Raw genomic sequence first — 12480 nt, 5'->3', positions numbered from 1 at the left:
TCCTGTTTTGTTCTTATTTCAGCAAACTGGGAAAGAATACAGTAGTCTTTACCTGATTCACACTATAGACATTTTCTCATACATGAGCCTTTTGTTAAATGATGTGATCACAAGTGAGAGGAAAGGATTAGGTTTCAGAGTTATCTGTGCTGAGAAGCACCCAAACCTTTCCAAGTTGCAATTTTGGAGTATTTTGGAGGCTAGAAATGCAAAAAATGAAGCATCCTCCTTTGGAAAAAGGCTAAAGGACTGATGAATTGTTGTAGAGCAGCTCCAGATCTATGAAATACGGGGAGCGGATGGTGTTAAATCCCCCTCCCCATGCCTTGCATACATAGGTGTCATGGGTACCACTCGTGGAAGTATGTGAGCAGCCAAAGTAGGAGGTGGGGAGCATGTGGGTTGAGCATGGAGTGCACCATGAGCTCCTCAGCCTGTCCCTTGGTGTTCAAGTGAGGGGCTTGGCTGTGGTCCCCCAACCGCTGCCTTTAATTGGGAAAAGCCACCTCGATGCTCTTTGATCCATGCATCTAGCTGCTGCTTGGCCAATATGCACTGGTAACTCCCTGTGCTCAGCCTCCTCATCCTCAGAAGCCTTGCTTAGGCAGAGCCTGGCCAGTTAGACCTCTGGTTTCCTTTAATGCCTTACAATCTGTCACATCTCAGTGGCTAACTATTTTTGTTCCTTCACAGCTAGCAAGGTCTGGCAACCTTGTTAAGCACATGGCTGGTCGTCTGCCTCCCACACACAAACTTTTCACCCAACACTTCCAGGGATTCAGCTCAAAACTGACTGGAAAATTCAGCCCTTGTCATAGAGGACAAGCAATGGAGACTGTCAGCCTTCAGTGTTTTTTATCCCAAAAGAAAAGATTTCAATTAATTTCCAGTCTGGGTACACTGATGGTTTCCTCCCCACTGCTGGATACTCTCACCAGAAATTGAACTGTGCAAGGAGAAGTCTTGTCCCCAAGAACCCAAGAGCCCTGATCTCACCCTTCCCCCTGGAGATGTCACCACAACTGCACAGTGCAGAACAGCCTCCCACAAGCCACTTGATGCTTTTTAATTGGAGTATTTCACTTGGACATACGTTTTTTCACGTTACATTGCTTGGTGTGAATACAAAGAGGCCAGCAGATGCCAATACATAAGACACACAGGTACACGCACACAGAGTTCCAGCCACCCCCAAAATTATGGGGTGCATGGGAGGCCAACAGAGCTGTAAGTGGACGGATGAGGGTAGTGGGAGGGGAAAGATGACCCAGAACAGCTCTGGAAACACTGCTGTGCAGCAGGTCATCTGCTGAGTGTGCTATGGGAGGCAGGGATGGCTGGAGACTCAGAAAAAGCAGTGATGGTGTGGTGATGATAGGCATGTGTCTAAGGACAGGTGGGATCCCTGGGACAGCTGGATCATGGCAGCTGGGGAAGGGAGAGAAATGTCAGAGATGGATGGTGTGAAGGCAGCTGGGCTCCCAGCGTAGCCTTGGTTGGTGTAACCATGCTCCCATCACCAGAGTGCTTTGGGTAGGGGATGATGGAGGAATGGGATCTCCTAGCAGCCCTGTCTGGCTGGTGGATGTCTCCATGGAGCATCTCATTTGCTTTGATGGAGCAACCACAGTCCTAAGTCACTGCTGCATCCCACTTGGATGTCACAGTCCTTGAGGTCTGGTAGGCAGCACTGCCAGTTCTCCCTGGCACACCATGGTATTGGAGACCTGAGCGCAGCTGAGCTCAACAGAGCAGCATGTGACACCCCACAATATGGACTTCTACAAAAAGCAGTCAAACCCAGTCCAATGCACGGGACCAAGAGAGGCCTCAACATCTACTGAGATCCACTCAGTGGCACCAACACCAGATCTTGGTGGACAACTGTCACCTCTCCTGATACCCCACACCCAGCCATGTGCTCCTTTGAAGCCTGGATTTTGGAAAGGCACCCCCAGGCTTCTTCCCCTGTATCCTCCCAGACACGACATGGTTTCAGCCTTCTCTCTGCCAGCAGATCCCATCTCTGCTCCAAAGTAAGCTGGTCCACGCTGCGTGGCGTTGGGTGGCAGGTGAGGCAAACAGCCAGCAGATGAGTACAGCCAGTCAAAGATGAAGAAAAGCCCACGGAAATCAGGAGTCTGCCCTTGCTGTGAGTTGGTTCAGGTCCAGCTGGGACTCATGAAGAGCTGCTTTATACAGAAACACACACACAAAGCACAATAAAATCCTCAGCTGGTACAAACGCAGCGGCCAAGTTCATGTTTGAATTACAGCCCAACATAGGCTCGCCCTCAGTCTTCCAAGAATGGGGTGTTCAAAACCCCTACATCCATATTGAAGCTTGCAGTAAAAGTCCTCCCAAGGTTAATTTTTCTGGACACAGGGAGAAAAAGGAGATAACTAATTTTCCAACCTTCACTTCCAGCTGAGCCCTTAAGTCGGGAAAGATGTGCCTTACTCAGCCTCTGGCAGTCATGGCTCTTGGGGAATCCCTGGGCAAGGGATTGTTCTGCAGGTCACCCTCAGCCCTGAGTCATCATCCAGATACCGGCACGAAATACAGGATTTTTTTTTCCTTTTTAATATTTTAAAAAATAAATAGAAGAAGAAACAAAACTTTAAAATTTGTTCTTTAAATATTTCCAGCATTGCACAGATTGCACTTTAGTACTCTAGCCTGTTCAATCAGTAGGTTGTTTATTCTGATTCCTAGTTAAAATGTGCTCCTCCCAGCCTGCTTTATCTTTCCGTCCATCTTAAGAACACAGTGTATTCTTTTGTAATGACAAAAAAACCAAGCCCTGCAGTGTTCATTGGACATCTTTCCGGCATGGGTCAGGGCTTTGTTATTCCTCTTCAAACCTGAAATTCCCAGAACTTCACCAAAAACCTGTTAGCATCCTAACAGCTCTCATATTTAAGAAAATAAACAACAAATGAAAGCAAAGCAAACCACACGCACACACACACAAACACACAAATCCTTTTCCAAGAGCCTTTGTGATGCCAACCATTGGGTTCAGGCAAACCTCCTGCTGGAGTGTCTTTGCCTTGGTCATTCTCTGAGAGCAATGGTGTCCCCTGGAAATCTTTGAGGCGTAGGATTGAGTTGAGATGCAGGGTGAGGAAGGTGAATAGGAGGTCAGAGATAGTCATCTTCGCTGGAATGGGAGGTGGGATTGGAGCCCTCAAGATCAGAGTCCAGTGAACTCCCTGATGGTGTTCGGCTCATCTTCCACATCTGGGAGGCAAAGGTTCTCGCCCAGCTGCACGGGTATCCCACAGCCCTCAGCTGGTGAATTAGCCCCATGACCACGTGCCAGTGGCTTCTTGCAGTTCACTTGCTACCCTTTGCACTCCTCTGTTTGCTCATGGCTGTTAGCATCTGGCTGATGTACGAGGTCAAAAGATCATCCATCTTGTACCCCTGAGGAGGAGAGGGAAGATGTTAGCAGCCTCTAGAGCACAGTTTACGCTCTCTGGCTTGCGCTTGCGTTGACCTGTTTCCCCATTCTCCACAAGGAACAGTGTCCAAACAAAATTTGCAACATTGAGATTGAGAAACTGCCTGTCCCAGGATGCTGCTGAGGCTAAGGACATAGGGAGCTTTGGATAGGACATGAATTTTCAAATGGCCAACAAAATACTGAATGCCTCAGATTAGTAACAATTAATCCAGAAGGAATTTTTATCTTTTGTGCTTTGGGTTTAAGATAGTCTAGGAGGAGGTTTGTTGCTGTGATTGTTACTAGGGACAAGCTGGGTAAATGATACTGGTTAAAGGGCTCAAGAGTACCCCTTGAGCCCACACCAGCTTTAAGGTGTATTTCAGCCCAGTGATAGGGAGCAGTCCCCTGTGGTCCTGACACAGCAACACCCCAGGCACCTTAGGCTTGCTTGTATGTTGGATGACAGACCAAGTGAGAGCTCTGATTCATTGAGCAGAGCCATAGGAAATTCAGAATGAGAAAAAACGTATCAGCAGCTCTTCTGAGAGACCACTTTCAGTCCAGAGAATCCCTGAGACACAATTTGCTGCTAAAGACAGGATTTGTCTAACCTTTAACGCTTCTTACCAGGGAGGTCTCACAGAGCAGCTTGCTTCCTCTCACCAAGTTGCCAATGGTTATGTGGAAGTACGTGTTGCCACTGCTCCAGTTGGAGATCTTGGTGAAGGGGTGAGTGATGAGAATATCCTGGTGGGAACACAAGACTGACACTCAACATGCAGAGCCTCAACTTCCATGAAGGGCTGTAGGCACTTCTCATGTCCCTGTTCACTTTCCATTACAGCAGGCCAAGGATGTCTACTGTGATAAGACTCATGGGAATGGCAGTGAGATCAAGACTCCAGATCCTCCTATCTTGTGAAGGACTGCCATACTAGAATGACCATGCAGGTGGTGGAAGTAACTAGTAGGATCTCATTTACTCCAGCTCCTTTCCTATTGCCTGTGAAAGGATTAAGGAAGGAGTGTGTGCATTCTCCAGGTATCAGGCCCTAATAGTTGATGCTCCCAATCCATCTTTTGTTGAAAAAGGCTGGGCTGGCTCTGTGCAACAGTGAATTTCTGCCTCCAGAAAGTTTTCTGTCTATCCAGCCTTTCTAACTAGGCTTAAAGAGAACTCACTAAGTTCTGAACAATGCACTCTTTGGGATGTCTTCTGTAAGGGCTTGGGGACTGGGCTCAGGAGCATCTGGTGAATACCTAAGTTTTGCTTACCTTGGTTTTGGGATCAATGAGGCTGACTCCATGCTTATTGATAGCAATTAGAAGGATTTCTGGATAATTTGGCTCTGTAGTTTGCTGTTGGAAATGAGATGAACTGGTTAGAAGATGTATCAAGCAAAATCAGACCCCTTCCTATTTCCTCTCTCCCTGTTTTCTCCTGACAGAACTGGCTTCTAAAGTCCTTGAAGGAACTCTAGTGCCATGGTGGATGGTCCAGATTTGGTTTGTGGTGGGTAGAGACACACCCCTTGGAAAACCACAGGTTCCCCTTTGCCTTGGCAAAACAGAGAAGGGCTGTTGTGTGTTCAGCAGCACAACTGTGGGAACAGCCCCAATGACTGAGATATGCTGAAGCTCTACAATGCTTCTGTCAGTGTAAAGAGGCAAGGCAGCAATGAATGAGTGTATTTGCCCTTTATGATGAAGAGTATGACACTACTTCCCTGTTTCATCAGGGTTGTCCCAGTCTGGTTCAGATTTGGAACCCCTCTGTGGTACAGGGCTCCTGATCTTGGCTACAAGCTGCCAGCTAACCCCCAGGGCAGGTACCTTCACTTCAAAGAATGCTGATCCAAATGTAGGCCACTTGAAGATAATCTTTAGAAAGGCAAGCTTGGCTTCTTCTCTTGTTTTGCCCGCGTGTTTGTTGTAGTATGCCACGATGGACTGCAACAGAGAACATAACAGAGATGGAGGGTTTGCACCACCTGGCACCAGGGATGTTTGCAGGGAAGGAGCATCAGTCCCACAATGATAGACTCATAGAAGAGTTTGGGTTGTAAGGGACCTTTGAAAGATCATGTAGTCCAAATCTCCTTCAGTAGGCAGGGTCACCTGCCACTAGAGCAGGTTGCTCTGAGTCCAGTCCAACCTGGCCTTGATGCTTGGTTCTAGTCTCTACTCCAATAACACTTCAAAAAAGTGCTGTCTGGTCACAGGAGCAGGGCCTGGAACCAAGGCAGGTCCTTCTTAGATGAGCTGAGCTGGTGACTCCATTAAAGACATTATAAATTTTGATTCTTCAATTTATACAGCAGATGAGACTGAGAGATCTTAAATCCAGAGATGCTGATATCAGATAGGAAATGGAAAGGACTTATCAGACTATTTCTTGACAGTGAGACACATCTAATGTTTTAAGGCTAGACCTGTTTGCACTTGTGCCACAGTTCTCCCTGTGTGAAGCATGGAGAATTATCCCTTTACTCATTAGTCTGCATTAAATGACAGACCACCTCTACAGGAGACCATCTCTTAGCATGTTTCCATCTGGCTTTGCATCCACCGCTACAGCCACAGCCTCAGGACAAAGAAAACCCAGGGAAAGGCATGTGTATGTGAACATGCATACACAATTTCTTCTCTTGGTGGTGCCAGGGAGGCTGAAGCTCTGATAAGGCTCAAGAAGGATCAGGGGTCACTCATTCTGGCAGTCCAGCTTCAACACTGAATGTCAATGAAAGTTACCCGAGAGACTGGGCATCTCCCAGCCACACCTATGAACCAAGCTGCTGGTTTACCCTTTTCCAGTCATCTGGAGAGAGCTGCCGGATGAGGTCCTGAGGCACCAGCTCCTTCAGGAGTTTGGGGATGCTGGGGAAATAGGACTTGTCATCCTCAAACTTGACCCGGTAGATGAGAGCCGCCAGCTGCAGGACCTCTTCCCGTGAGCACTTGTGGTAGCCACGCAGGTACTTTGGTAACTCCTGCATGGAGGAAAGAACAGAGACATAGAGAGGATGCCTGTGGACCTTCATCCTCAGATGTTAAAAGGAATTTGTGGAGGTATCCAGCCCCTGGCTAGGAGGCTGCGCCCAGGGAACATTTGCAAATGGACAAGTCCTTACACCTACTCCTAATCCCTCCCAAGTCTCCACAGCTATTGCAGAGTCCCGGCACACCTGGTAATAGTGGAAGATTGAGTCTGCCATTGAGTCTTTTCCAGGCGTTGTGTTGGTCCACAGTTTTTTCATGAAGAACACTTGGTAGGTGAGGGAAGGCACTATACCTGTGCAAGTGAAGCAAACATAAGAGCAATGGTGAGAGTACCAGCTGGCTATCGGTGTCTGCATCCAGCAGTGCCCATGCACCATCACAACCTGCAGGGACAGGGGCATTCACAAGGCCAACTGGGCTCTGACATTGCAGAACAAACCACATCACTGCCATGCAAAGCTTTAATAAAGTGAAAAAAGTGTCTGGGTTCACTTCCACAACCTCACTGATAGTGCCCATGCCTAACACAGGACAGAGGAGTTGTACCCTGGAGGCACCTGTGTCTTGCAACCACTGGTAAATTCAGCAGAGCTGCAGCCAGTTCCACTGTGGATGTGGTTGGTGAGGTGAGATGAATCCCACCACTGGAACCTTCCTGCAGGCACTTCCTGGAAAGGTGTCCTCCAGCAGGTGTTCCTCACAGGGGCCAGGACTAGCCCTGGAGCAGAGGTTTTGCTGCTCCTTGATGGATTACCTTCCAGGTGATGTCCCCAGGGATTGTGTAGAGAGCACCACCCCTATCAGTGTGGCCCAACAGATCACAGAATAGAATCTGTGGCCCAATAGAATCACAGAATCACTGAGGTTGGAAAAGACCTCTAAGACTGAGTCCAGCCACTAACCTAACACTGCCATGTGCACCGCTAAACCATGTCTCTAAGCGCCACATCTACATTTTTTTGAACGCTAGAGGACAGTGATTCCACCACTTCCATGAACAGCCTGTTCCAGTGCTTGTGGCAGACTATGTGGTCAGTCTTGTTTGAAAGGGATGGAGGGCTGCAGGAAGGCTGTGTGTGACCCATAAAAGAAAAAAGTCATCGTTACCATCTTTTGCTGGTCTTGCTTTCTTTATCCAGTCTGTCAGGTGTCTCACAAAGTCAAAGAAGAAATCTCCTTCTGGTACGCTGATGACCTAGGGTACACAGCCCATAAAGTCATAAAGACTAAGCAAGTGAGTCATACAACAGGATCACAGAATATCCTGAGTTGGAAGGGACCCAGAAAGATCATCAAAGTCCATCTTCTGGCCCTGCACAGGATATCCTTAAGAATCACACCATGTGCCTGACAGCACTGTACAAATATTTACTGAACTCTGTCAGGCTTGGTGCCATGACCACCTCCCTGGGGAGCCTGGTCCAGTGCCAAACCACCCCTTGGGTGAAGAACCTTTTCCTAGTATCCAGTCTAAGTGTCCCCTGACACAGCTTCATGCCATTCCTTCAGGTCTCATCACTGGTCACCCCAGAAAAGAGATCGGTGTCTGCCCCTCTTCCTCCCCTCATGAGGAAGTTGTGGACTGCAGTGAGGTCTCCTCTCAGTCTCCTCCAGGCAGAACAGACCAAGTGACCTCATATGGTTTCCCCTCAAGGCTCTTCACTGTTTTCATAGCCCTCTTTAACAGCTTTATTTCCTTATATTGTGGTACTCAAAACAAGTGACAAGACACCACAGGCAGGGTTGGCCCCAGTCCCTCTCCTGTAGTTGCTGCTCACTGCTTTGTGCTGCTAACACTGAGGCGTTATAAACTGCTGATGTGAGAAAGCCCCTGCTAGTGCCTTGCTTCAGGCTCTGTCTCTAATTTCACCCATTACTCCTCATTGCAACTTGTTTCACCACAATTCTTTTCACTTCCTGATGACTATCTCCATAGATTTCTCCCAGTTTCCAGAGGCAGCTCTAAGCTGCACATTTTTCTTACTTAGTCCTTTCTCATAAACCCAACTCAGCAACAGGCCAGGAGAGCTTTGCCTGTCTGTGCTTTAAGTCCTTTGGGGTGACTGCTAGAAGTCAGGGCTGTGGGACTGCAAACCTCACCTGTATCAGATCAGATCTGACTTAGAAATGCCACACAGCTTGTAGAGAAATGCTGCTCACCACGTGGCTGTGGCTCCACCAATGTGTACCCACTGGTAAGCAGGTTGTCCTGAGTACCTCAGGGTGGGTCACTCACCTTGTCAGAGATTTTGACAAAGAGGCTGAAGCCCTCAGAGGACTTCAGGAGCAGCCTGTTGGAGATGTTCTGGCAGAAGTCCTTGGCTTTTGTGCTGGATTCCACCTCAAATGCCTATAGAGAGAGGAAGATCATCACCACTGCTGTCTCAAGGTTAATTTCCACTTTTTGCTCTCTTTGAGGAGCTCCAGGTGCACAGAGGGATTTAGATGCCCACCACCAGTGAAATCAGTGACATTGTGGACTGGGGCTCTGGGCATTGGAAGGGATGCCTGCAGAAGCTCTGTCATGCTACTACTGTACCATTGTGCTTTGTAATGCTGTATCTATATCCTGTGCTGGCTTATCCAGAGCTCTCTAGGCAATGCAGGAAATTTTTCTATCTAACAGTGAAGTCTCAGAACTATTTGTTTGAAGGAAGAGGGGTGGGAAAGACAGAGTGAGAGACCTCCAGGCTGATTTGTCCCAACTGTCTCTCCAGTGATGCTGAGGAAGTCAGATGCCTGGCTTAGACCAGGCCTAAGCCAGATGCCTGATTTCTAGATAGCAGAATAGAAGGAAAATGATTCCTGTTTTATGGATATCTAAAGGATGGGATGTTTAAAGATCTCTCCCATTTTATGCACATCCCAATTCTGGTTTTGGTTTTTGAGCTGTGCTCAGCATTTACATTGCCTCAGTTTTGCTCTGCCCACTTAATGAGATTCAGTCCATAGCAGTTTAAGAAATTTAAGCTCCTGACCCCCACATGCATGGCTGTGTTAGCCTGAATCACCAAACCACCAGGACCCATGTTCCACATCCCATGAGAGTCTGATCTGGGGTTCAGTGCTGCTAATGCTCAGCAGCACTTCAGTGCAAATGCATCTTGTACTGGAATGATGCCACTCTGCCAGTCCACATGATGACTTCCACGGCCAAAAGGATCACAGCAAACCCATCCAAGTGCAGAAGTCCGCACTGCCTCCTTCTACTGGCTCTCACACAGATGCATGTGTACAAAGCAGTGTCATGTCCACTGCTGGTCATGTAGGAAAAAATACTCAAAGTGATGAGAAGCCCCAAGAGTTTGCTCAACTCTCCATTACAGATAAACAAGGGCACTCACAGCTGCTGCAGGGGAATCATCCTTTTCTTTCTATGGGTGTGGGCTGTTTTACAAATAAACCCATTTGGGAATACAGGATTTTAGTTGTACCCAAGGGCATGAGGGAAGAGAGAGATGTGAGCCTCATAGGAAGACTAATCAGTACTGTAAGACAGCAGTATCTGCAAGGACATGCCTATCTGCTCTGGCATCAATATGACTAGCTGCCTTATCAGCATGTAAGATGCTTAGTGAGAGCTTCCTGAGTGCAGGTATGATTTCTGTGTCATCTCAGGTCAGAAGGGGTAATTTCAGTCACCTACTTGCCAGTACTGCAACATTCTGCCCAGTCCCCACGGGGCCCCATCATGATACCCCACTGGGTATCGTTGGTCTAGGCTCCAAATAACTGAGAGCCAAGGCTTGTCAGCTACTGTGAGTGGATGAACCCATCCAGCTTCCCTCTTTCTGCAGTCATACTGTAAACCCTCCAGTGAACACCAGCAGAGCACCCATATCTTGAAAAACACAAATTGCAACAACTCTACTACAAAAAGAGTAGACAAGGATGGATTTTCCTTGTAACGGTTTGGCCCAGAGGCTTCTGGAAAGGCTGAACTTTTCTGGATCAGGACAAATATTAGCCTCTTCTGAGATTTTAATAAGGAAAATTGACAGCCATCCTGACAGAAAAAAATTTCCTTCTCCCCCATTTACCTCATCGGTATCATCAGGGAAGTAAACCTTGTGGAAAATTTGGGTCGTTTTGTGTTGAATAGCTTCCACTTCTACCAGATGGGGTGGGTATTTCCTGGATCCATTCCTGCAAAACAGGAGGTGGCAAGTGTCACAGCATCATCAAAGCAAGAATGCTTTGTTTAAATCTTCCCTTTTAATGCATATTCTTTTTTAATAACTCCAGCTAGTTTCTTAATATTACAGTATTTTTCCTCCTACAAAGAAGAAAGTGACTTAAGTGGATCTGAACAAAGTTGATTCATTTCTATTTTTCTGCACTGCTTATCAGCAACCCAATGTCTCTTTCAATCAGTTTGGTGGAATAGAGAGGGAGGCTGTGAACTTTCACTGTGCTCTAGTCACCAAAATATCTCCCAATTGTATTTTCTCACACATATTTGGATGTTGTGGCGCAGTCAGGACTAGGAGGTCTTTTGGTGCCATACCTCAAGGCTTTCTGGAGTCTCTGGATACAGTCCGCTGCCAAGGGGTGATGTTTCCGGGATTGCAGGAACCTCTGGACATGAGGCAGGAGGATGTTACTCGGAGGGAAAAGGCCTGTACACAACCACAACAGCTCCCAGCCTTTCTCTTCACTGTATCTGTGCAAGAAGAAATCCAGGAGGAAGAAAATCACTCATGGCATGGACACTTCAGATCTGCTTTGTGCAACACAGTCTAATGCATTTGGGCCAAGGGGAACAAACAACCCTTACTTGATGTGGTTGTCTGTGAGCTGCTTGAGGGTCTGGCAGTAGATTTCATCCTTTAGGGGTTCGGCTTTCAAGGCACCTTCAAATATTTGGTCTGTCAGCTCATTGACTGAGCGGGTCCTTTTGGATGGGTAGTCACCCATATATTTCAGCACTGGTGGAAGGTAGGAGTCAAGGATAAGATAACTGGGATATTTGGAGAAGCCCCTCTGTTGATGACATTGTTAAAAGACATCCTACACATGACTACAGAAGTGGCTGCAAAGGGATACTCAGGCATCAAACCCTGTCCCTGAGGCCATGTGGACTGGTCTGCATTCACACGGATTAGGGCTGTGGCCTTCCACAGAAGGTGCATTTTGCAGAGTCAGCTGAACCAAGACAGAACACCACCAGTGAGTGTGGACCAGCAGGACTCAATAACTAGTCCCCTAATCCTCATTTATTAAGAAGTAGACACACCTCAGATTTCAAGGATGCTTAAGTACAGATTTGTGGTGCACACCCATCTCCAAGCCTGTGACATGGTCCCACAGCCCTTAAGAGGGACCACAAACCTTTCTTTGGGCTTTGCTTGGGGCCCTAAAGAACCTGTTCAGCCCTTTGTCTGTCAGACCTGTTGCCCAAAGGCACTCCCAAACAGAGGAAGGATATCAATAAAGGCCATACAGGCTTCTTGGGACAGCTCCTCGCTGCCCAGGATCTTCTTCAGCAGTGGCTGTTTGATGGGCTCGCGGGTGTAACACCACAGCTTGTCCTTTCCACGGCTCTTGGTGATCATGACCCGGCTGAGGGTGTGCTTTGGAGGTGGTCTGGTGGCAAATACAAAGCAAAAGGTAGAAGACTACAGGGATAAAAGGGACAGCTTGTGGCCAATGTTTCACCTAGAAAGGTTGCTCACAGCATCTGGCTAATGAACTCTTACACCAAATTGGACATCACAATTTAGCAAGCTCCAGTTCTGCCCAAAGATAAACACTTGTACATTCCTGTGACTCAGAGGAGTCTCTTATAGAGCCTACAAAAGTACTGACACCACAACCACCAAACCTATCCCAAAAAGCTTCAAACCACAGGAAGGATGATGGATGAATGGCCAGGGCAGCTGCACTGAAAGAATATCACCTAGCAGTGTAAGCCTGACAAGCTGAAGATATCCCAGAGGATCTGGTCTGTCTGTTTGGATTGCCAGCCCATCCTAACAGAAGTGGGAGCTTTGGTCAGCTGCAGTGGTGCACATTTAGATTTTTGGAG

The 12480-nt window shown here is 47.5% G+C and overlaps 1 protein-coding gene across 3 annotated transcripts in view; it reads right to left on the bottom strand.

Annotated features, from left to right (window-relative positions):
- Nucleotides 1–3340: 3340 nt before the first annotated feature.
- Nucleotides 3341–12480, bottom strand: part of MYO7A (myosin VIIA) — a 98116-nt gene continuing 88976 nt past the window's right edge. For all 3 annotated transcript variants that reach the window (XM_039561743.1, XM_039561751.1, XM_039561758.1), the window contains 12 exons: nucleotides 11881–12038; nucleotides 11230–11383; nucleotides 10960–11115; nucleotides 10493–10598; nucleotides 8689–8802; nucleotides 7560–7647; nucleotides 6638–6744; nucleotides 6257–6442; nucleotides 5286–5402; nucleotides 4728–4811; nucleotides 4080–4199; nucleotides 3341–3430 (listed from right to left, as the gene is read on the bottom strand). In XM_039561743.1, the coding sequence (XP_039417677.1) occupies nucleotides 3341–3430; nucleotides 4080–4199; nucleotides 4728–4811; nucleotides 5286–5402; nucleotides 6257–6442; nucleotides 6638–6744; nucleotides 7560–7647; nucleotides 8689–8802; nucleotides 10493–10598; nucleotides 10960–11115; nucleotides 11230–11383; nucleotides 11881–12038 (1480 nt within the window). The remainder of the gene's footprint in view (nucleotides 3431–4079; nucleotides 4200–4727; nucleotides 4812–5285; nucleotides 5403–6256; nucleotides 6443–6637; nucleotides 6745–7559; nucleotides 7648–8688; nucleotides 8803–10492; nucleotides 10599–10959; nucleotides 11116–11229; nucleotides 11384–11880; nucleotides 12039–12480) is intronic.

Source organism: Corvus cornix, chromosome 1 (genome assembly GCF_000738735.6).
Source record: "Corvus cornix cornix isolate S_Up_H32 chromosome 1, ASM73873v5, whole genome shotgun sequence".
In the NCBI taxonomy this organism is placed as follows: domain Eukaryota; kingdom Metazoa; phylum Chordata; class Aves; order Passeriformes; family Corvidae; genus Corvus; species Corvus cornix.
This window is presented reverse-complemented; position numbering and strand designations above follow the sequence as displayed.